The following is a 24,185-nucleotide window of genomic DNA, read 5'->3' as shown; positions in this document are numbered from 1 at the left end:
CCTGATGGGTTTGTTACCCTCATGGTATAGCTTATCACAAACTTTACTGATGAGTACCCTCTAGAGGCATTATTTGAGGAGAACTGGTGGTGCAGCAGTTGAAGCCCTCAGCTGCTAACCAAAAGGTTAGCAGTTTGACCCCATCAGCCACTCCATAGGAGAAAGATGTAGCAGTCTGCTCCTATAAAAGATTACAGCCTTGGAAACCCTATGGGGGCAGTTCTGCTGTGTCCTATAGGGTTGCTATGATTCAAAATCAACTCAATGGCAACAGGTTTAGAGGCATTATTTACAACGTAGATTTTTTTTTTTTTTTTTTCCGATTAGAAGATAACAAAGCACTGCAGCAAAACAGTGAAGTCTTATTTCTATTCAAGAAGTTTCCTCTCATCTCATACAGTGAGCATCTCGGTTTGGCCACCTCCAAAGCAAAAGCCCACATACCAGTTTCCAGGGCTAGACTTATGTTTCAGTCAGATGCAGTCAGGAGACAGAAACTATAGCAGGTATTAGAACAGAGAGAATTTAATATGAAGAATTGTGAACCTGGTAGGAAGTTGTTAACCAGAAAACTGAAAGGGTAAAAAGAGAACTCAGGGTATCATGGAGATGTAGCAGTTACAGGAAGCAGCTACCACTTCTGGGGTTGAGGAAGCAAAGGGAAGAGGTTGGAATTATTGCCCCAGCGACTTAGACCTCTGAGGCTGGGGCTGGTACTAGAGTCTGAGCTCAAACAAGGGACCTGTGGGGCTGACACCCAGACCTCTGAGAGAACATAAAGAAGTAGGTTTCACAAGTGTTATAAAAACTACTGACTGGATTCAACAGCTGTCACAGGAAGACGCCACCGCTACTACTGGGTTGACCCAGGAACTAGAAGCACATTGGAAGGAGCCTGTCCTTTCTTCCTTCACAACTTCACAGTCTCTCTCTGGCTCCCCCTGTTGGCAGACCCTAACATGGCACCAGGTGGCAAGGCAGAAATGTAACTTGCAGCATCCCAACCCCACCATATAAAACAGTGTGGGAGGGTCACTTTGGAGCTGAGAGACAATGGGTTAATAATGATACAACTTGCTTATTGTCTGTCTGCTCTAACGGCATGCATAGTCTAATGAAAGTGACCTTCCTGGCCATCATAGCAGTTTGGAGCAGGAGCGTTTCAGTAAAATATACAGCTATAGTTTGGAGGAACTAGACAAAGTACCGTTTGCATGGAGATGACCAGTAAAGGAAGCCAATGTACATTATCAGTAAATTGTCCAGGTTCCAATTCTGCATCTGCCACCCCTGTTTCAAGGGAAATTAGGAGGAGGGTTAGTAAGCCCTCTAAGGTTAAAGATCCTTGCTTCTAATCTCTTGGCCTCTTTATGCCCCAGTGCCGCGGCAAATAGTAGGCTCCCAGATGCTTTCAGAATTTAGGCACGTAAACGTAGTAACGTAAGCATTGCAAAATCAGCATCTGGGTAAAACCCATTAAAAGATGTTTAGGGAAAAAAAAACTTGTTCTGCACTTTTCACATTCGTTGTAAGTACTGTTTTTAATTTCACCATGTGTCAGTTGAACCTAAATTCAGCTGAAGTTGAAAGGAAAACAGTTCAACAGAGAAAAGAACAACCCCAAATATCGTCTGCCAGGCCGCATGGCTGTGGCCGATACTCCTGAGGTGCTCACATGTTTAAGGGGGATGCTGGCTCAGTGGGTTCAGCCTGAGGCTGAGAGAGAGCAGGGAGAGTCATTAGCACCCCTAAAGACCAATTTCCTATTCCGCTTTGTATGATGGGTTTTCTGTGTGACTCAAGCGACTTCTCCTTAAGTGAAAATATTTGTCTTTCAGGGATTTTTTTTTTTTTTTTCTCCCCTCTACTGAGTGGCAAAGGCCATGTTTGTTTGTCTTAACACTGAAACTGTTATTGACATGGATGAAGTGTTACTTTTATTAGCTGATCATTACACAGCGTGTATTTGCTGGGTTCCTTTGCATATAATTATGATGTGAAATCTCCTTGTAAGAGTATCTGTCAATAGTGTAATTGACTTTACAGTGTTGACTTTGTACTCAATAACCTCAGAGATTGGCCCATCCTGAGACAGTGGAAGCCTGATTATTTTTAAATTTGCCTAGACGTACAGTCCTCAAGACACGTTATCCTCCAAATAACAGCCCGAAAGTCTTCAAGTTTTATGCCTGTGTCTTCTGCTGCTTTCCCAGGGAAATTTGTTGCACAGATTACATTGAATGGAACAAACGGTTATGGCTCTGAAAGAGCTGTTTCTGGCCCTCTCGGGAAATAGGAACCTCAGGTTTCTTACATTTATGGGCTGCCTCCCAGGTAGAGGCCTTAGGAACTCTCTTGGGTCTGGGCCACCTTGCTTTCAATTCTCCAGGATTTTTGTTTTTAAACCATCATTTCTTTTTATTTCCAAAGCTTTTTATCACCCCAAACAGAAACTCAGTACCTTAGGGCTCCTTTTGAACCAGACTGGCCACTCCGGTGGCAGAGGGGGTGCAAATATCCAGGGCTCACCAGAGGATCGAGAGAGAACTGATGGGAGTGGGTCCTTCCTGTGTCAACCTGTTGCCATCCGCTGATTCCAACTCATGGCGACCACATGTTTGTCAGAGTAAAACTCTCCTCCATAGGGTCAGCAGTACTGATTTTTTTGGAAGTAGATTGCCAGGCCTTTCTTCTGAGGTACGTCTGGATGGATTTGAACCACCAGCCTTTCAGTTAGCTGCCTAGTACGTTAACCGCTTGTACCACCCAGGGACTCACATGGCATCAGGCCCCAGAGATTACATGCACACTCTCAGGAGCCGGGTTTCCTTTGTCTGTATCCTGTAGCTGTGTGATCTTGGACAACACGCTTGGGTCTCTCATGAGAAAAAGAGTACCTGCTTTATAGGTTGTTAGGGTAAACACACAGTTATGCACCTGGCACATAGTAAGCAATATGCAAGTGTTTGATAATTTGGAGAGCCTGGTACATTCATCCAGCCTGCCCTCCATGAACCTTCCCTGGTCCTCTTCCTCAGCACTTCAGGAGAAGGCTTAGACTGAGCTTCTTAATGTCACCTCCAACCAGCTGCTGTTGAGACAACGCCAACTCATGACACCCCAGTGTATGTCAGAGTAACACTGTGTTCCATAGGGTTTTCAATGGTTGGTTTTTCTGAGGAGCCTCTGGGTGAACTTAAACTTCTAACCATTTGATGAGCAGCCAAGTGTGTTAACTGTTTGTACCACCCAGTGTAAATTTGTGAAGCCACTGGTTTTGGGGAGTGACGTCCATCGTCTGGAGTACAAGTCTACACCATAGCATGTTATCAAATTAAAATAAAGTTTTATCTAATCACCATCTAGCAGCTCTCACCCCTAAGGCTGTTTCAATTTTGTTTGGATCTCCAGGGATCTCAGTGAAACCTGAAATTCCCATGGAACATGAAGCAAGTCAGGAATTAATGGGTCTGTTATAATACACCCCCACGTGTCTGTCAGTTAGTCATACAGTGGGGGCTTGCGTGTTGCTGTGATGCTAGAAGCTATGCCATGGGTATTCAAATACCAACAGGGGTCACCCATGGTGCATAGGTTTCAGCTGAGCTTCCAGACTAAGACAGACTAGGAAGAAGACAGACTAAGAAGCCATGGTGTTTTCAATAGCTTCATATGCATGGGAAAGCTGGGCAATGAATAAGGAATACTGAAGAACTGATGCCTTTGAATTGTAGTGTTGGTGAAGAATTTTGAATATAGCATGGACTACCAGAAGAGCAAACAAATCTGTCTTGGAAGAAGTACAGCCAGAATGCTCCTTAGAAACAAGAATGGCAAGACATCATCTCACATATTTTGGACATGTTATCAGGAGGGATCAGTCCCTCGAGAAGAACATCATACTTGGTCAAGTAGAGGGTCAGCAAACAAGAAGACACGAGATGGATTGACACAGTGGCTGCAACAGTGGACTCAAGCATAAAAATGATTGTGGGCGTGGCGCAGGACCAGAGAGTGTTTGGTTTTGTGGCACATAGGGTCACTGTGAGTCGGAACTGACCCAACTGCATCTGACGACAACAACGATTACAATAAAAAAAATGTTAATTCTTACAGTTGTGTCAAAACAGAATCATCAGGAAAACCCGTGTATCGGCTTAAGATCTGCTCACAGTCTTCTTTGTCTTTGCCCTTGAGAAAGTATTTAATAAGAGTTTAGGAAGTCAGCAACCTTCCATGTTAAGATAGGGTGTAGTCTGATTACGCAGCTTGAGGGAGAATTTTGCCATTGGTTATATTTGTTTGAATTTGTAAGACCAGTCACCTACAGAGTTTTATCATCTGGAATTGTCTTTGAAAGCAGTTATAAAACTCAGTATTAGATGATGCTTTCTGGCAGGATGGAGAGGGGAAAATACGAAAGGAATAAGTTTATGGAAAAAGGTAAAAAGAAAACCAGGGATGGAGCATGCACTCGAGTTTCCATCTGGCTCCCCAGTTTGAATAAGCAGTCACTGTGAGTTGGAATCAACCTCATGGCAACGGGTTTGTTTTGGTTTGCTTTTTACTCTTCTGGTCCAGAAATACAAACAATGACCAGAGATCTTACTGTATAAAATCCAATCAATGTCCTAGAATTGCTGCTCGTATTTCAAATCTGTGGCATTGGTTAGAGTCTTTGAAAGCCCTGGTGGCTCTTTTTCCTACTGTATCTAAAAATCCTCTGATCTCCTTGTCATCCTGGACTCTGCCAAATACAAAACAATTCCCGGTGAAGCAGAGATTTAGGATCGTTCCTCTTTGTGTTCTGTGATCCAACACAACGAAGGAATCACGTTCACCTCAGAGGTTTCGGAGAACTGTTTCCAGCTCATGTGAGGAAGTTGGTCTCTCTGGGGCTGACCACTGAGGCAGAGCTCCTGGGGCTGGTGGACCCTATGTGTCCCAGGAAGGACTCTCTGGCCAGAGCAGACATCAGAGACCCCGGGATCTGCTTGACGTTTGCTGCTATGCATCCATGAGATTGTGGAATTCTAGGGCTGGAAGGGAGCTTTGTTGTTGTCAGGTCCGGTCAAGTTGACTCCAACTCAGCAACCTTATGCACAACAGAATGAAATGTTGCCCGATCCTCACAATACTAAGAGTGTTTGAGCCTATTGTGGCGGCCACTGTGTCAGTCCATCTCAGGGAGGGTCTTCCTTTTTTTCGCTGACCCTCTAATTTACCAAGCATGGTGTCCTCCAGGGATTGATCCCTCCTGATAATGTCCAAAGTAAGCAAGACAAGTCTCACCGTCCTTGCTTCCTAATGAGCATTCTAGCTGTCCTTCCACCAGGACAGATTTGTTTGTTCTTCTAGCAGTCCATGGTGTATTCAATATTCTTCACCAGTACCATAACTCAAATGCATCAATTCTTCTTCAGTCTTCCTTTCTGATTTTCCAAATTTTGCATGGATATCAGGTGATTGAAAAGACCATGGCTTGGATCAGGCCTCACCTTTATTTTACACCTAAGACTTGGGTAGACTTAGACTGGATTTCATAGTAAATGTTGGGAAGAACTGTAAACTCATAAGTTAAACTAATTTAAATGACTTCCCTCCCAGGTAGAACTTGACACTTGGTTAAGAAATAGCCTTATATTTTATTAAACTTTTATTAAACCATCTGCTGCATGCTCTTCCTCAGCAGTCCCCATCCTTCTTTGTGGCGTTACTCTTCCTCTCAGTTTTCTCGGGCTACTCTCTTTTTTAAATACGTTTTTATTTTGAGGTATTTAATTCATCTTCCCTGAAAGGAAACCACCATCCAAATTTTGTACTTTTTCCATGCTTTTAAAAGTACTTTTGCTATCCCTAAACAATATATTATTTCATTTTGCTTTTGAGTTTAATATAAATGAGATGATACTATATGTTTTGATTTCTAACTTGCTTTTTCTTTAACTCAGAGTTAGGTTTGTCCGTCTTGCTGCATGTAGCTTTTATTGGATCATTTTCACTGCTGTGTAATATCCCATTATGTGAATATACCAGTGTTTTTTTTTTTTAAGATATTTGGATCATTTATAGTTCTTTTGCTGTTACAAACAATGCTATAATGGAAATCCTTGTACATGTCTCCAGATTCATTTAAGATACCTGTTCAGGGGTGGAATTGTTGTATTGAAGGGTATGTGCTTGCTCAGCTTTACAAACACCCACGGAACCAAACCAATTGCTGTCAAGTTAATAACAACCCATGGCGACCCCATGTGTGTCAGCGTAGGGTTTTCAGTGCCGGATTTTTCAGAAGTAGAACACCAGGCCTTTCTTCCAAGGCATCTCTAGGTGGACTCGAACCTCCAACCTTTTGGTTAACATCTGATTGTGTTAACCATTTGCACTACTTCTCAACTCTACGGGGTGATGCCAAGTCATTTTCCAAAGCACTTCTGTCAGTTTTCACTCCCATCAGCAGTTCCTGATGCCCTGTGTCCTCACACACATTTGAAATTGTCATACTTTGTATTTCAACCAACCTGGTAATGGTATCTCATCATGCTTTAATTTGCATTTCCTTTGTTACGGAAGATATTGCACCGTTTTTCATATAATTCATTGGCTGTTTAAATGTGTTCTTTTATGGATTGCCTGTTCAACATTTTGCTCATTTTTCTATTGTGTCTCTTTTTCTTATCTTTATAGAAATCATTTACGTATTATAGCTTAGTCCTTTATTGACTGTATGTGTTGCAGATAACTTCTCTAAGTTGTGGCCGGTCTTTTCGCTCTCTTTAATAGTATCTTTTGATGAACAGAAGTTCTTGATTTTCATATTTGTCAATCACATCAGTCTTTTTCTTTATGAAAGCTGATATTTTATTAAAAAAAAAAAAAACTCTCCATACTCCAAGGTTGTATGGTCTCCTATAGTTTATTCTAAAAGATTCAAAGTTTTTCCTTTCACATTTATGTCTGTAATCCATCTGGAGTTAATTATTTGCATATGGTATGAGGTAGAGATCTATTTACATTATTTTCCCTGTGGGTAATCATTATCCCAGCCTCACTTACTAAATTGCTTCTCTTTTCCCAGCTGATATGAAGTGTTAGTTCTTATCAGGTGTCTTTACATGTGTGGGCTCATTTTGGAGATCTTTTTACTATTTCATGTTTGTATTGTACCTGAATGATTATAGCTTTATTAAAAAAAAAACCAAACCTGCTGCCATCGAGTCGATTCCGACTCATAGCAACCCTATAGGACAGAGTAGAACTACCCCATAGAGTTTCCAAGGAGCACCTGGCGGATTCGAACTGCTGACCCCTTGGTTAGCAGCCATAGCACTTTACCGCTATGCCACCAGGGTTTCCATAGTGACTCTTAAATCTGGTAGCTCAGGTCTGGGTTACCATGTTAATGATTTACAGTTGATATGGTGTTTGCTCTTGGATTTTTGATAAATATCCTTTATCATAATGAAAAAAAATTACTGCAAATTTTCCAGGGTAGTTTATCATAAATGGTTACTGAATTTGTTTTTTAAAAAAAAAAGATGATGGGCCATCTGACCTCGTCTAACCTAACAAGGTAGAGGAGAGAGAATTCAGATCATCAGTCCAGTGCTGATTCCTATGAGGTGCAGTTCAGACATACCCCCTCTCTCCATCCTTTTCACGAATTCTAACACCAGCCAGCCCTCCCACAGCACTCCTTTCTTCTCTGCTGGGCTCGATAATTCATTGCAGTGGCCACAGAGCTCACAGACCATACTCAGTTATGGGATTTATTAGGGACTTAACAGGTTACAACTCAGGATCAGGAATGACTTAGGATATAGTTCTTCTGTCAGGACAGCCTCTTCTCAGCTGTGCCCACAGGCAGACCTCTCCCTGGCTCTCGGCCCTTGGCCTGGCCTCTGCCCTGCTCGCGAAAGCGTTAAAAGCTCTTTAGCTCTGCCGATAAGTACCCAGAAGCACCCGAACTCCTCCAGAAAGCCTCCTTCCCAACAGCTCTTAGCTCTCTTGCTCTGTGAATCAGCCTACCCCCTATAGCCTCCTTGTTCTGTGGGCTGGGAAGCCCACTGCACCATCTCGTGCCAGTCTTCTGGTTCTGCTGTAGCTGTTTCTCTGCCACTGCTTCTCACCATCTTACCTTGTCTCCAGTATTACAGCTCTTTGTCTGTCTTCCGGGTCTAAGAGGTTCTCAGTGCAGAGACCCCAGGTCCAAAGGACACACTCCGTTCCTGGCTCTTCTTCTCTTGATAGTAGTGAGATCTTCTCTCTGCTGTGGGATTAGCTCTCTTTTTAAGCCTAGTAGGATGGCAAAACTGACCAGTCAACTTATTAGGGTTCCATACAACTTATTTGCATGGTCCCACCCCCAGAAGGTTCCGTGCACCTTATTTGCATTCTTAGCAGGCTGTCCAGTCCCCTTTGTGGGCCACAGATTCCTTGTTTGCACAGGACCACCCAGTAATTACGTGGGGAGTTAGAAGACCATGCATGGCTAAAAGGGCTATGTTAAGTAATTCGCTGCACCACAGAATTTCATCCAAAAATTTTTTTTCATCATTAAAGATAACTAGGCGCTCCTTGGAAACTCTGTGGGGCAGTTCTACTCTGTCCTATAGGGTTGCTATGAGTTGGAATCGACTCGACAGCACTGGGACTGGGGAAAAGTATAAAATTTTTCTCTTTTATGGTTTCACTGTGAAGCAAATTATACACATCCCAAGTTTGACAAAAATTTGCATTTCTGAATATACTTGCTGGTGATACATTATATTTTTTTTACAGATTACTAGAGTTGCTTAGCTAACTCACAGTTCATGTATGAATTTGGCATTGTTTCATGCCCCACATTTCTCTAGTGCTGCCTGTTCCTTGTTTTAGTGTCAAGATTACATTAACCTCACAAAATGAGTTAAGGAGTATACACTCTTTTTTTAATTCTCCGAGTTTGTGTAAGGTCAGAATTATCTGTTCTTTAATGTTTGCTAGAACTTGCTTATAAAACCATCTGGTTCTGGTGTTTTCTTTGTAGAGTGAAATTTAACTTCTAAATTATTGACTGATTATAGGACAAGTTATTTTTTTACTTTTTTTAATCCATTTTGGAATTTGTCCGTTTCACCTTGTTTTCCAGTATGTTGGCATAAAGCTATTCGTAATATATCTTGTCATCTCTTCAGGTATCTACTGCCTTTATAGTTGTGGGGTTTTTGTTTTCCCTTATCACCTCTATCATCTCTTTTTTCTTGATTAGTCTTGCCAGAGGTTTTGTGTTTGTTTTTGCTTTTTTTCCCCCCAAAGAATGAACTTTTTTTTTAAACCGGTATTTTGTGGTTTTATTTGTTTGCTTGTTTTGGTTTTGTCTTGCATTTATTCTCTATTTCATGATTTGTACTTTTTTTTTTTAATGTCCTGTCCACTTTGTTTGAATTTATTTTCTTTTAAGTTGTCTAGATTGAATACTATTATTTTCAGCCTTTCATTTTCTAAAATAAAAGCTTTAAAGTTATAATCTTCCTCAAACTGCTACTTAGCTGCATCCCATAAATTGTGATATTTCTTATTTTCGATTTTAAATGCAAACTGTTTCCTAATTTCCTTTATGATTTCTTTTTTGATCCATAGATATTTTTAGAAATGTGTTTTCAGCCCAGAAGGAAAGGAATTTTTTTTGGTTTTGGTTTTCGTTACCTTTTCAGCATTGATGATTAATTTCAGTGTATTATGGTCAGAGAATTGATCTGTAAGGTACTACTTCCTTGAAATTTGTTGAGACTTGCTATATGGTCTGGTGTAATTTAATTTTTATTAATATTCCACGTGCTCGTTAAAGGAATATGCCTTTTCCATTATCAGCACGTGTTCCGTATTTATCCATTAGATCTAATCATCTGCATACTAACTGTGTGTGCCTTGGTGTGTATGAGTGAGAGGGAGAGAAACAGAAAGGAAGCACGAGCTTGATCAGCTGAATGCTGAGAGTCACGTATGAACATCCCCCATTACAATGCGGATCTGACATCTTCTCTCTGTGGCTCTTTCAATTTAGGCTCTTTGTATTTTGAAGCTATCTTATTAGAAGTGTCTGTGTTTTAAACTTACGTCTTGCTGGTGAAATGAACCTTTAGGAATATGTAATGATTCACTTTATCTATAGTAATGATTTTTTGCCTTAATATTGATCGTATCTGCTTCTAATATAGCTATACCAGCGTGATGCAGTGTTTTCCATCCTTTTATTTTTAACCTTTCTCTGTCCTTAAGCTCTAGATTTGTCTCTTATAAACAATATGTAACTTTTTTGAATTTCTTGGTAATGATCTTTCCCTTTTAGCTGAAGATTTTTTGCCCATTTTTATTGATATATTTGGATACACTTCTATCGTCTTGTATGTCTATCTTTTTTCAGGTTCCTTTTCTAGCATTATTTTAAATTGATTATCTCCCACTACTTATTCCTTTTTTTTTTTTTTTTTTTTTTTACTTCTAATGGTTGAGAAGTTATATATATTCCATTTCTCTTAGTGCTGATCCTAGAAATTTTACCATATTTTCAACCTCTTGATCAATACAGGGCCCTTGGAATACTCCAATTTCTTCGTCCTCTCAACTGATGAGCTAAATTTGTCAAGTACTTTGGTTCTCTTTTGGTTTCTATTTTCTTTAAGCCATTTAGTCATCATTGTTACTATTTTGTACAGTCAGTTCTTGTTTATAGTTTCTTTGCTTACCACTTCTTCTTACATCTCAAATCTTCCTTTTTGGATCATTTTTTTTCTTTTTCCTGAAATATATTCTTAAGAAGCTACTATAGTGAGGATCTGCCTCTTGTTAAAGTCCTGAAGTTTGGTCTAAAACGTATGTATTTTGCACTTTTCTGAAAAGATGGTTTTGTTGGCTATAATATTTTAGGTCAACAGTTGTCTTTTTCTCTCAACACTTTGAAAATATTGTTCCGCTTTCACCTGCTTCCCTTGTTTTGTCTTCACTGTTGCTCGTCTTTAGGTGGTATGGTTTCTTTGTATTTCTCCTGCATGGGATTTGTTGGACTTCTAAATCTGGAAATTGGTGTCTTTCATCAAAACTAGAGAAGTCTCAGCCATTCTTAAGTGTTGGGTCATCCCCATTTTTTCTTTTCACTCTGGAGCTCCACCTAGGTTATACTGGATCTTCTTCTTAGGCTCTGTACTGCCCAATCGTTCTTCCATGTTGTCCATCTCTCTGTGTCTCTCAGCTGCATTTTATTTTCAGATCTTTCTTCCAGTTCACTAGTTTTTCTCTTCAGCTCCATTGAGTTTGGGTTTTTTTGTTTGTTTTTAGTTTCAGAGACTACATTTTTCATTTCTAGAAATTCTTTTTGGTGCTTTCGGAAATAGGCCTGCTTAGTTTTAATAAGTCTATTCTTCCTATTTTTCAGTTCTCTCCTTTATTTCTTTTAACATGCTTTATATTCTGTACCTAATTTTTTCATTATTTTCAGTCTTTGCAGTTCAGATCTTATCATACCTTCTTCCTGTTGTCTCTTGCTTATGGTGACTAATTTCCTGTTTGTTCAGTGATTTTTGATTATGAACCTATGTTTCTTGAAGTCTTATCTGTGGGAATTCTTTGTGACTTAAGTTGAAAGTGTTCTTCCTGAAGGGATTTTCATATTCTTCTAGTAGGCACCATTGGGTACTTGAAATTAAATTTAGCCCAAGGTCTTTGGGGCCACACTATTAGTAGAATTCTAGCCTAGCACCCATAAGACTTCTGTTTTATGGTTAAGAATTCTCAGGGGAGGTTTTTTTCCCCCAGTTCATTTTAGAGCCGAGGTTAAGGCTGGCATTTATCCCCATTATCTACCTATGAGAAGCATTACTTCTCCCTAGAACCTCATTTGAGAGTATCGTCCTCCAGGAGCCCTGGTTTTATACGTGGCATTTTTATGTTCAGACGTTTCTAGTGACTTATTTGTTGGTTGGTGTGGTAATTTTAGATTATGAGCTTCTACTTGAATATCTGCTTCAATTTAATCTGTGGGAACGCTGATGGACTAAATTAGGGGTGCTGAGTCGGAATTGACAGCACTGGGTTTGTTTTTTTTCCTCCAGAGAGGTTTTGCCTTTGAAATTTCTGCTGGGATCTTGAGAGACCAATATGCCTGAAGCCACTTTAACATCCTCTAAGTGGCCACAGTATCACGGAGCTCCCAAACACAGCCTTCCTGCCACATCCCCTCACAAAAGTTTGGCCTCTTGTCCCAGTGCTAGTATGGACATTTGCTTCAGGGAAACCCTAGCTTTCTTGGTTACCTACTGCTCCCTTTTCAGGTTTTTTCTCTTTATTATTTATTTTTTCATTTGTGTGTTTGAGGTATGTATGTAGGTATATGGATGTGTATGTGGGCCTCTGAGATTTCCCTTATTTTCTAGTGAGCCCAGCAATGCCTTAAAAATACATTGCTTTACTTTACCTACCTTTTAATGTTGAAAGAGTGCCCTCCAAAGTCCCCTCTGCCACCCTGCTGGAAGTGGAATATTCTGGACATATCTACGAGGTCTTTCTACCTATGGTGGGCTCTAGACAGAAGACTGTACTACCTCCAGCCCACTGCTGCTATAACCCCATTTGTTCAGTCTCCTTTTTTTCGCACTTGCAAAAGACCAGAGTCCTCGAGTAAATCCCTTGAGAGGGTGACTTTACCCTAGATAGCAGCCTCTAGGTTTAAAGCCATTGGTTCCAGAGAAGACCCTAGTGTACCAGGTAAAAGATGGAGGCAACACATACTGATTATACTGTAATGGAACAAATAATTAACCAGTAGAGAAAACAACAGATGGCCGTGTCTAATCACAAGCCCTACCCTAACTTTCTAGTTGGAAGTACTGCCCATTCTCAGCCTGAGCTAATGTAATTCCTCACTTCTTATGTTCAATATTTCACACCTATTTAATATGAGAATTAATACCAGGTTTATATGAGAGATTAATGGCATGTGATTTTGTTGAGCCATGTGCTTAAATTCTTAGAGGCCTAGTATACCCAGGTGACTTTGATTTATGCTAATGTATGGTAGTTGTATCTTTACATGTAAATTCAGCTAAAACTGAAAAATTGCAGGGATTTAAAATGCATCCCATGTTCATTCTAACAAATGATTTTTGAAGAGGTGGTTTGGAATTCACCTTCCAACATGCTCGGGATGGCTGGTTTCTTCCGTGTAAGCATTTGGTGTCCGGTAATGACAGCCCCTAGAAAGATGTGGCAGTCTGCTTGCATAAAGATTGCAGCCTTGGAAACCCTATGGGACAGTTCTACTCTGTCCTATAGGGTCACTAGGAGTCGGAATCCACTTGACGGCAATGGGTTTTGGGTAATGACAATCCCTGCAGGGGGAAGCATTTGACATCAAGTCAACGTAGCTGGCTTGCACCATCACGAATGACATTGTATCACCCTGTTAATAATTGAAGGCACTTGTCACTTCCTGCTGAGTTTTTGTGTGTAATTTATGGATTATGAGCCCATGCTAAAATCTCAGGAAAAGTTAATTTTATCAGATGACAAAAGAGATACATTTATATTTTAATTCTAACTTCCTGAGGTTACATCTGTGTACCTATTTTCATCAAGAAATATTGTCAACAGGCATATTGGTTTCCTGTCTTCATCACAGCAAACTTCCTTCCTTGAGGGGTACAGGGAGACATTTCAGAGTACTGCTTGAACCCTCTTCGAGGACCACCTGGGCCTCCTTGGACAAGTCACGGGGCTCTCTGTGTTTTAGTTTATCTGTAAAATGATTGAGCGAGGCTGGTGTTCTAGCGTGTGGGATGTGGGAACCATATGATATGTAGTGTGATCGAGGAGGTCCCAGAGACCCTGCACTACCTAACACAGAATCAGGGGCTGTGAAAGTGACCTTCTTTTCTCTTCTTCTTTAATTCATCTCATCTCTTTAAGGAAGTCTTAGTTTGGTTCTAGTGCATTTTACCATCTCTCTAATACTTGTTTATGGAGCCCTGGTTGCCCAGTGGGTAAGAGCTCAGCAGCTAATCAAAAGCTTGGCAGTTGGAGTCACAGCCTTTCCATGGAAACCCTATAGGGCAGTTCTACTCTGTATAGAGTCGCTATGAGTCAGAATCAACTCAATAGCAACGGGTTTAATACTTGTTTGGGGCATCGGTGGTTCAGTGGTAGAGTTCTCACCTTCCGCGTAGGAGACCTGAGTTCGGTTCCCAGCCAGTGTACCTCATGCACAGCCACCACCCATCCATCAGTGGAAGCTTGCGTGTTCTAGACTACGATGGACTAGGAAGAAAGGCCTAGTGATCTACTTCTGAAAATCAGCCAATGAAAACTGTATGGATTACAATGATTTGATCACAACCGATCACGGAGATGGCATAGGGCTGAGCAGCATTTCGTCTCATTGTGCACATGGTCACCGTAAGTCAGGGACCAACTCCATGGCAGCTAACGCTAACATCAACTGTGCTTGCGTATCCCCACTGTTTATGAAAGAGAGAACTTCTCAGGCTCCGAACTGTTCTTCTTACAATAGCGTGGAGCTAAAATTTAATATCATTGCTTAGGTTCTAGTGTGTTTTCTCCCCAAACTATTTATTTTTAAAATTTTTCAAACCTATAGAAATGAGGAAAGCATAGGACAACGAACAGCGTATGCCCTTCACACAAAGAATTAACTTTTTACAGCGCTTGCCTTACTTCTTCCTCGGTTGCTCTCACAGTTCCCTCCCGCTTCATCTTGCTCCCCATGTCTGACCTGAGAGGAGTCATACATACTGTGGTGAAGGTACATGATAAGCACCGTGTATTTAAAAATAAGAATTCAGAACTTTTTTTTTCATTTTTTTTTTAAGCCAGACCTAGTCTGCTTTACTCATCCAAGTATAGTTGAGTTCGTTCAAACTTTTTAGTACTAGTTCAGTAGACGAATTATTTTTGTATGGTTTTACCTTAAACAACAAAGATCAAGAACACTGTAACACAAGACTTTCATTTGCTTTTAATCAGTTTTAATAGCTAGCTGTACAGTTAATTATATTTATTAAATTTTATAATCAGGTAACCTCAAAGTGATCTTTTCCCAGCCACTTTTATATACCCAAGACAGAGCCAAGAAACAGGAAGTCTGCAGAAAACAGATATCGCCGAGGTCATTGCCCAAAGCTCAGGGGCTATGTTTAAGGCGATCCTGAGGAATTCCTCTTTAGGGCTCTTTACTCTCACTATATGCTCAATTCCCATAAGCCTCCTTACCCAGAAGAGAAAGAAAAAACGAGGGTTCTCGGCAAGCACGCCACAGCAACAGGAAGTGGCAGTGAACCAGCTGACAGCAAGAGACGAGACCAGGTAAAAATCATTGAGCTCCACGAAGAACTGCCGTCCATGCTCGGAGCTTTGTGTTTAATCCCCACACAGCCCTGTAAGGTAAAACAGTCTGCCCAAGGTCACAGATAAACAGGACAAGGCCAGGATGTGAGCACAGGTCTGCCTGACTCAAAAGCCGGGCTCTTTTTATGAGGATGGTGAAGGGCTGCGGATCTGGGATCACAGAGCCTGGGATACAAGCTGGAACCCTTCTGGAGCCTGCTGGGGCTTCCGTGTGCAGTTTGGGGATTTATTGTGATGATCTTGAAGAATCTTGTCGTTAACTGCCATCAAGTCAGCCTCTGACTCGTGGCGACCGCGTGCACTATGAAATGAAACAGTCCCCAGTCTTGTGCCATTCCCATGATCAGATGCAGATCAGCCCACTGTGAGCCACAGGATGTTTGTTGGCTGGTTTTCAGAAGTAGGTAGCCGGGCCTTTCTTCCTAGTCCATCTTAGTCTGGAAGCTCTGCTGAAATCTGTTCAGCATCATCGCAACAAGCAGGCCTCCACTTGACAGACGGGTGGTAGCCGCACATGAGGTGCATTGGCCAGGAATCAAAGCTGGGTCTCCCACCTGGAAGGCGAGAATTCTACCACTGAACCACCACGGCCCTCCACCACCACCCCCCCACCCCCCCACCCCCCAGGTGAGGCATCTGGCAAACGTTATATCTGACGGTTTTGCTGGTGGAAATTACAGTGGAGATTCTCACCAGCAGCTTCAATTTAGCTGAATACCACAGGCCCTGGAACGCCCAGAATGGGGGAGTTTCCTTGGCCTCTCTCCCTGCTACACCATTTGCATTGGTGCCTTGCTTCTCCTCCCCATTCGCTTTCTGCGTAGCTGCCCGCTGGGTCTCCATGAGTCTTCAAGGCCCACAGAGGTAGCAGAAGGGAAGGACTGGGTGTTCGCTGTAGCATCCCATTGGTGGGAACCAGACCCCATAGCCTTCCCCCTGGTGATGTGTCCTCAGGGAGTATCTAGTAAATCATGGTGGTAGAGAGCCACTGTCATCTTTCCGAACTTCATCCTCTTTGCTACTGGATTCCATCTGCTCCTACACTTCTTCAGTATATCTGTTGAGTGTCCACCACTTGCCTGGCCAGTGCTAGCCACTGGGGACACAGCAGTGACTGGGCCCTGTCTTGTGGCGCAAACACACTAACAGGAAGCACTGAGATTAAAGGAGTCCTTGCACAGTTCTTAGTGATGGTAGAAGCTTTGATAGTATAATGGTTATGTGCTCAGCTGCTAACCAAAAGGTTGACTGTTCAAACCCACCAGCAGTGCCACAGGAGAATGTTCTGGTGATCTGCTTCTGTAGAAATTGCTGCCAAGAAAACCCTATGGGGCATTCCACTCTGTCATATGGGGTCACTGTGAGTCAGAATCGACTCAACAGTACCCAACGGTGACGACAACAATGATGGTGGTAAGAGCTGTCTATGGAGGAAAAGCAAAGGTGTGCACAGTTGGGGTCATTCAGGAAGGAAACGTGTGGTCATGTTCCCCAGATCTATTAGAAGTGTACCATGGGGCAGGTGAGCTTGTGGGAATCGAGGCTGACGTGTACAATAGGACATACCTGACCCCTGCCCATATCCTTCAGCCCTGTGTCCAAAGTCAGATGCCACATCTGCCACAGAACTTCCCTGGAGCCCTCCCCCTTTGGTTCCCAGCTCCAAGTAACCCTCCCCTCCTCTGAGTGTGCATCCCTCTGATTTCCACCTCCCCTGAACACCTACTGTGTGCCAGGCACAGTCAGGAGGACAGCTGCAGTGCCCACCCACGGAATGGAGGGCCCAACCAGGACTCAGCATCATAACCATTGCTTGTACACCAGGTACTAACCCAGAGACCTTTAGGCATTCACTCATGTCCTCATCCCAACAGCCCCGGGGGGTGGCTGTAGTTATTATTCCCACTTTGCAGCTAAGGAAGCACAAAGAAGGCCAGGACATTACCCAGGCATAAAGACAAGAAGAAAATAATCACAAGTGTGGTGGATGCTATAGGTCCTGATAGAAATGTATAACAAAGAGTCCTAAAAAAAAAAGTCATTGTCGAGTCCATTTCATCTCATGGCAACCCTGCGTGTGTCAGAGTAGAACTGTGCTTCATAGGGTTTTCAAAGGCTGATTTTTCAAAAATGGATCGCCAGGACCTTCTTCCGAGGCACCTCTTTGGGTAGACTCGAAACACCAACTTTTCAATTAGTACCCAAACATGTTAACTGTTTGCACCACCCAGGGACTCCAGCAGAGGACCAAGTTATAGGGCGATCAGGGGAGAGTGGGAGGCAGTCTGATGATGTGGTTAAGCACTTGGGCTTGAGAACCCTACAGATCCTGACGCCAGTACTTATTAGCTGTGTGATTTTAAGTAAGTTAATTTCTCCAGACCCCGCCTCCAGCATCTGTCAATTAAGGGCATAGATATCCACTTTATAGCGTTAGAAGCAATCACATATGCAGATTGAGCATAGTGCCCAGCCAGGTGTGAGTTCAGTAAATAGTAGCTTATTGTTCTTAGTCTGTGATGCAATGGTGACTGACTTCTGTTTGAGACTGTAAGCATCTTCACGATGGTCTCTGTGTCGGAATCGACCTTGGCAGCCTTCCTCGGGACCCTTCCCAAGTTCGTGCGTTTGCATTATGTGTTTGGCGAGCGTTTATGGAATGAATGAATGAGCAAGGAGGTGCATGAGTGAATAACTGTCACCACATGGCAGGTAGCTCTTTCTGCTGAACACCAGATTTATTCTTCTGACAAAAGGCTCCTGATACAGCAGCTCCAGAAGAGAGTGTGCTTTCTTCTCTGGAATGCCCAGGCAGCACCTGGCGATGTTGGCAGGTCTTCAGGAGCACAGGCTTGATTTCTGTGTTTTAATCTAAGAGACTGAGCTGCCAGCGCTGTCACCAGGAGAGAGTTGTTTGGACTTCTCAGCCGCACAGATTGTGTGAAAATGCTGCCAGTGATGGGGGAAAAGCATGGGCAACTTAGGTGTTGGGATTTAGGACCTTGTCTTCAAAGCAGATCACCTGTTATCCAACAGTTTCTGAACGGCTGGATTTAGTTGAAGGAGGTGCTGTTTGAACGTGGGTGGGCTGCTGGTGTCTCCTCCATCAAACCAAAAAACTAAACCCTTTGCTGTGGAGTTGATTCTAACTCCTGGTGATGCCGTGCGTTGCAGAGCAAGCTCCATAGGATTTTCTTGGGTGTAATCGTCGCAGAAGCAAATTGTCAGGTACCGCTGGGTAGATTTTAACCGCCAACCTTTAAGTTATTAGTCGAGTGTGGACTATTTGCGTCGCATGGGAACCTTCATGTCTCCCTCAGAAGATGTTTAATCTGTGTCCCTTTTGTGTCTCCCACCCCTGCCCACTGCCCCCACCTGCAGGAACGGCATCACCAGCTGCCGGATGCGGACTGAGAGCGAGCCATCGTGCGGCTCCCCGGTGGTCAGTGGCGACCCCAAGGAGGATCACAACTACAGCAGTGCCAAATCCTCCAATGCCCGGAGCTCCTCCCCGGCCAGTGACTCCATCTCCTCCTCCTCAGCCGACGACCACTACGAGTTCGCCACCAAGGGCAGCCAGGAGGGCAGCGAGGGGAGCTTCCAGAGCCACGAGAGCCACAGTGACACGGAGGAGGACGACAGGAAACACAGCCAGAAAGAGGCCAAGGATGCCCTGGGAGACAGCGGGTATGCGTCCCAGCACAGGAAGCGACAGCACTTGGCCAAGGCGAGGAAGGTCGCCAGCGACACACTGCCCCTCAAAAAGAGACGCACGGAAAAGCCACCTGAGAGCGACGACGAGGAGATGAAGGAGGCGGCAGGGTCGCTCCTGCACTTGGCGGGGATCCGGTCCTGTTTGAATAACATCACCAATCGGACGGCAAAGGGGCAGAAAGAGCAAAAGGAAACCACAAAAAATTAAAAACAAGTCACTGATTTGTTTTGAACTTCCGGCCATTTGGTTTCAGCATGTCAGGAGATTGCTAATGATTTGTGGCAATATCAGCAATTTATTAATTTTTTTTTTTCTTTTTTGGTTTGGTTTTCTTTCTTTTCTTTTCTATTTTTTTTTTTTAATTTGCCCCTCTCCTTTGTTTTTGGACCCTTAAGAATTTTATTTTTAAAGGAGATTGAAGCCATAGAACTCACATTGACACTCAGCTGTTTTACAAAAAGCTTTTCATTCTCTGAAGACAAAACCGAAAAAGCCAAAATGACCGTTGCTTCCTCCAACTTGTCAGAAACGCGTGGCTGAACCCACAGGGATGTCACCGTTAATGCCACGGGAGATACATCAGCACCTAGAAGGCACGTGTGGCAAGTAGTCATTGTTCAGGCCCAACCCTTTGGTTTAAAGAATCCCTGAGTGAATGTGCAGGAAGTGACTGGGAGCAGGGAGAAGGCCCTCGTCCCCCTAGGAGCAGGCCCAGGCTTGTGGCACTAGGTGTCGAATTGTGCTGGGAAGGCCTTTGTTGGGGGTCGGCTACCAGTCCCCTGTGCTGCTTACAAGGTGGACACTGGACTGTTCCTGTAAGTCAGATGTCAGTGAGTCAGGAGGAGAAAATGGGGTAAATTTTTAGTGATGTTGCTAATCATTGAATTCTGTTCTGTATTAAATTAAGAAAATGTTCTAGAAGCCATAAGCCTGAAGGTTGGCCCTGCACACACACACACACACCACACACCACACGTACACACACACGAGAGAAAGAGAGAGAAAACTGATGGAGAAAACAAGCTATGTCTTCTTAACTGAGCAAGTGAAAAGCAATCAAATCCAAGAAATTGTAATAGCTGTTAAGGAAGGAGATAATGGTGCAGATATTTTTCAGTCAATCAAAAGTATTTGATCCAAGTGGGGGGGTGGGGAAGAAAGAAAACAAAAAGCTACAGAACCTGCCATTAGTATTATGGTGTATTTTTAAAAGGTTAAAGGCACATTGATGGACAAGAAAAAGTAAAATATGATAAAAAAATAAATAAAAATAAAAACTCCTATACTGCCCTCAATATGGAGTTTGCAATTAATGTCAGGCAGGATTTATCATTGTGAAAATCAATGATTTCCACATTCAGCCAGTGTAGCCAGCAGAAATTTTCTGACCTACAGTGCATGGATTCCTTTGAAAAGAAAAAGAAAAAAAAAATCACAAAAACACAAACTTTTTTTTTATTCAAAAATAACGAAGTTCTTGTAAGGTAAATAATGTATTTAGCATGAAGCATGAATTATTTTCATATAAATATAGAAACTAGAGAAAAGGCTATGCCTCTAATTTTTAAGCCGTTAGGCTTAGAAATTCTTTTGGTTTTCTTTTTTTTTTTTTTTTCTTTCCTTAATTTTTTTTTTTTTTTTTTAATTTGCTTTCCAGTTATTTTGGTTTGGTTTTTTGAAGCAGGTGTTTAAGGTTTAACCTTCTTCAGGGACAAATTCTGACTGTTGGGGAACTTACTCTGCAATATAAAAATCTCTTCACGCTCTGGTAGGGCTTGGATGGTTGAACTCTGTACTGCCTTGTCTGCATTCAGCCCCGACCCCCTCTAATTCTCTGTTTTTAAAAGTGTGTCGTTTCTCTTTGTCTGTACATGTTTAACATGACGCAATAATTTGAGGGCAAACTTAGTAGTGAGTGTGTATGATAGAATCAAGAGAATTATGGGATGCTGACTTGAGAAAATCATGACTATGATTTGGTTCTAGGAAAAAGGCAGTGGATAATTATGCAAATTTGCCAGGAGAAGGGGAGACATGCTAATGGGCCTTATTGGATGAGGGTAGGAGATAGGGTACACCTTAAGAAGGAAGTGCTACAGGCGTAGGAAAGGCCAGCCCCAGATGTCGTACTGTGACTGCCATTTTGCAGTAAGAAGGAGGGGCTGGCCATCCCCACCACTATAACACACTGACAAACATGAAATTAAAACTACTTAGATTGTGAGAGCTGAATTTAGACAGCTGGACAGTGTCATGCAGACTAGAAACACCTGTTATCTTTGCCTTAAAAAAAATTTTTTTTAAGATCCAAAGGGAAATCTGTAAAAGAATATGATCTTCCATCTAAACGGAGGGAAATTACAAAACACAAAAACAGTACTATCGTGGCTCAGGATATGATGGTGGGGAGAGCGAGGGAACTAGAGTGATTCTGAGTTTTAAAAACGAGACAGTGTGGGCCCATGTCGAGCCCATTCACCAGCACCAGGCACTGTAAGAAGCTTCACCCATCAGGACAATGGGTGATAACTGGTGCACCCCCCATCCTTATCTTCTGTGGATTGCTGATGAGAGAACCTAAGAAAATCTATACCTACACAACAAATCGAATTCATTACCTGACCCTGAATACCAAAAAAAAGGATTTAACCAGTTGCCGTGGAGTCCCTTCCAACTCATGGCAACTCCTATGTGTCAGGAGAACTGTGCTCCACAGGGCTTTTAGTGACCGAGTTTTCAGAAGTAAATCACCAAGCCTTTCTTCCTAGGTGGCTCTGGGTGGACTCCAACCTCCTCCACCTTTTGGTTTGCAGCCGAGTGCATTAACCCTTTGGTCCACCTGGGGACTCCTGAACCTGAATCCTTCCAGCATATTTGTTCAGGCTGTAGGTGGGAATACGGACATTATTTTTCACGTGAGGTGTTCCCTCCAGAGCCCTGGTGGCTCAGTGGTTAAGAGCTTGGCTGCTAACCAAAAGGTCGGCAGTTGAAATCCACCAGCTACTCCTTGGAAACCCTATGGGGCAGTTCTACTCTGTCCTATAGTGTCACTATGAGTCAGAATCAACTCAATGGCAACGGGTTTGGTTTGGTTTTTGGTCTGTTCCCTCCATCTCCCCAAACGTTTGACACCCCAGAGCTACCCACAGCTATGGAACTTGAGCAGCACTTCAAATGGAGTCATCATTTAAGCCCAAAAGACCTCCCTCCTTCAGCTCCCCACCCTCACCCACCTCCAAGATGATAAAATTCAGACTTCCTTCCTGAAGGGCAGAGGTAAACATTCAGGACTGTCTCTGGCAGGGCACTTCGTCCTGTTTAAACTTCCAACAAGTGGGCTGTCTCCCCTCATTTCATTTTTCTAAAGGGGCCAACGCCTCTTCTAGAAAATAATAAAATGCAATGTGTGTGATTTACTTTTCTGATCTCTTTGAGAAATAGATAACTATCTTATAAAAGTGTGTTCTTAACTCCAGAACCACTCTTTTTGCATAAATACCTCATCGGGCAGCTTTCTAAGTGTTCTTTCCCCAAGTCTCCTGGGTACCCGCATTGGATCTGCTGGAAGACTTGTTGGGGAAACTTTAGTGAGGGTACTTTTTTCTATTTTTCTTCTGTTTTTGGAGGCATACACATTATACATAACCAAAACAATGGCTCAATTGTGTTTAACTTTGTATTTTGTTCGATTGTTGAGAGAAAAAAAAAAATCAAACAACAGAAGTACCAATGTGTATGTGGCCATTTGTAGTGGATTCATTGCAGTATGAGGTTGTCCAATGTCCTTAAGCCAAGGGGCAGGAGGCGCCCTCTCTCACCCCCTCCTCCAAGAGCAGTAGAGGATTTAAGCACAAGCCTATTTGTGAAAGAATATTTTGCTTAAGTGTAATTCACTTTAGTCTTGGAATTCCTTCCCAAACGTCAGGTGTCCTTTCAGCTTCCAAACTAGCCTGTGCGTTCATCCCATTAGTCTGACAGATGGCTGAGTACCGCTAAGGGGTGTGGTATTTTTGCTTTCATTTCTCCTGTCGGGAGAAGTGGCGTTTCCGTGTGTCATTCCAGTATCTCATATACTCACATGGGGCGGGGGGAGGGGGAGACGGGGAACTATAGCAATATTCAAAGATGCTTTGGAAACAACCATGAACACATCAGCACCGTAACATCTACAACTCCTCGCTATTGGCCCTCGGACACATTTAAGAGAAAGAGACTAGACCTTTCTCCTTAAATGACATAGACAGTTATTTTTAATCCTATTACAAATGTCTTTTATCTAGTACTACGTGGAAAGGGTTTGCATCATTGATTTTTTTTTTTCCCCCAGCCTTATAATACACCATAAGCTCCTCCTTTCCTTCCCCCTCTCTAATCAGTATACTTTCAAGAGTTCTCTGGTAAAGCTGTCTCGCTGAAACAAAAATGAACCAAGCCCGCATTTAGATGTTGGTTTCAGAAAACCAGGGCCAAGACAACTGTGACAGGTTTCAATCCTGAGGGGTGAGTTTTGAAGAAGGAATGTGTCAGAGGCCTTGCCCAAGAACTGACTTTTCTTGTAGAGGCATTCAGGGTGGGTAGCCCTTGCCGGGCCCAGTGGTTACTACCCTACGACAGTCCGGAAGAGGCCATTGCTCTGAGCCTGGGGGACAACTTCAGTCAGTGGCCCGTTGAGTGAAGACTGCTGGGTTGGCTCTGGTGGCCAGCTCAGAGTCCTACAAGACACCAAGACGGCTCAGCACCAAGTAGTGCTGACTCTTCATGCAGAAAGCCTCATGTTTTTATAACTCTACACTGTGTTTGTGGGCCTCTAGCCTTGCACCGAAGGGCTCTTTGAAAAGGAATCAGAGTTACGTCTAAGTGACTGGAATGGGAGGGTTTTCGATATGGGGTTGGATTCAATTCAATGTGATTTCTTTTCCCCTTTAGACTTTATTCAGGTAGGGACTGGTTTCTTTCTGGTGGATCACAGCTGCCCAGATGTTGCAATTTATTCTTAGGTTTCTGTAGGCAAAGTATTTTCCTTTCATCTTCAAGAGTTCTGCCACCAAAAGAAAACATTCGAACTCCGTGCCCC

The 24,185-nt window shown here is 42.8% G+C and overlaps 1 protein-coding gene across 13 annotated transcripts in view; it reads left to right on the top strand.

The window, feature by feature from the left end:
• The window catches only part of FOXN3 (forkhead box N3), a 460,304-nt gene extending 440,102 nt beyond the window's left edge, over window positions 1-20,202 (top strand). For all 13 annotated transcript variants that reach the window (XM_003408814.4, XM_064292850.1, XM_023546473.2 and 10 more), the window contains one exon: window positions 18,778-20,202. In XM_003408814.4, coding sequence (XP_003408862.1) covers window positions 18,778-19,318 — 541 coding nt within the window. In that variant the 3' untranslated portion in view covers window positions 19,319-20,202. The remainder of the gene's footprint in view (window positions 1-18,777) is intronic.
• Window positions 20,203-24,185: the final 3,983 nt, after the last annotated feature.

Source organism: Loxodonta africana, chromosome 10 (assembly GCF_030014295.1).
Source record: "Loxodonta africana isolate mLoxAfr1 chromosome 10, mLoxAfr1.hap2, whole genome shotgun sequence".
Classification (NCBI taxonomy): Eukaryota; Metazoa; Chordata; class Mammalia; order Proboscidea; family Elephantidae; genus Loxodonta; species Loxodonta africana.
Note: the sequence above shows the minus strand (reverse complement) of the source record. Positions and strands in the feature narration are given on the sequence as shown.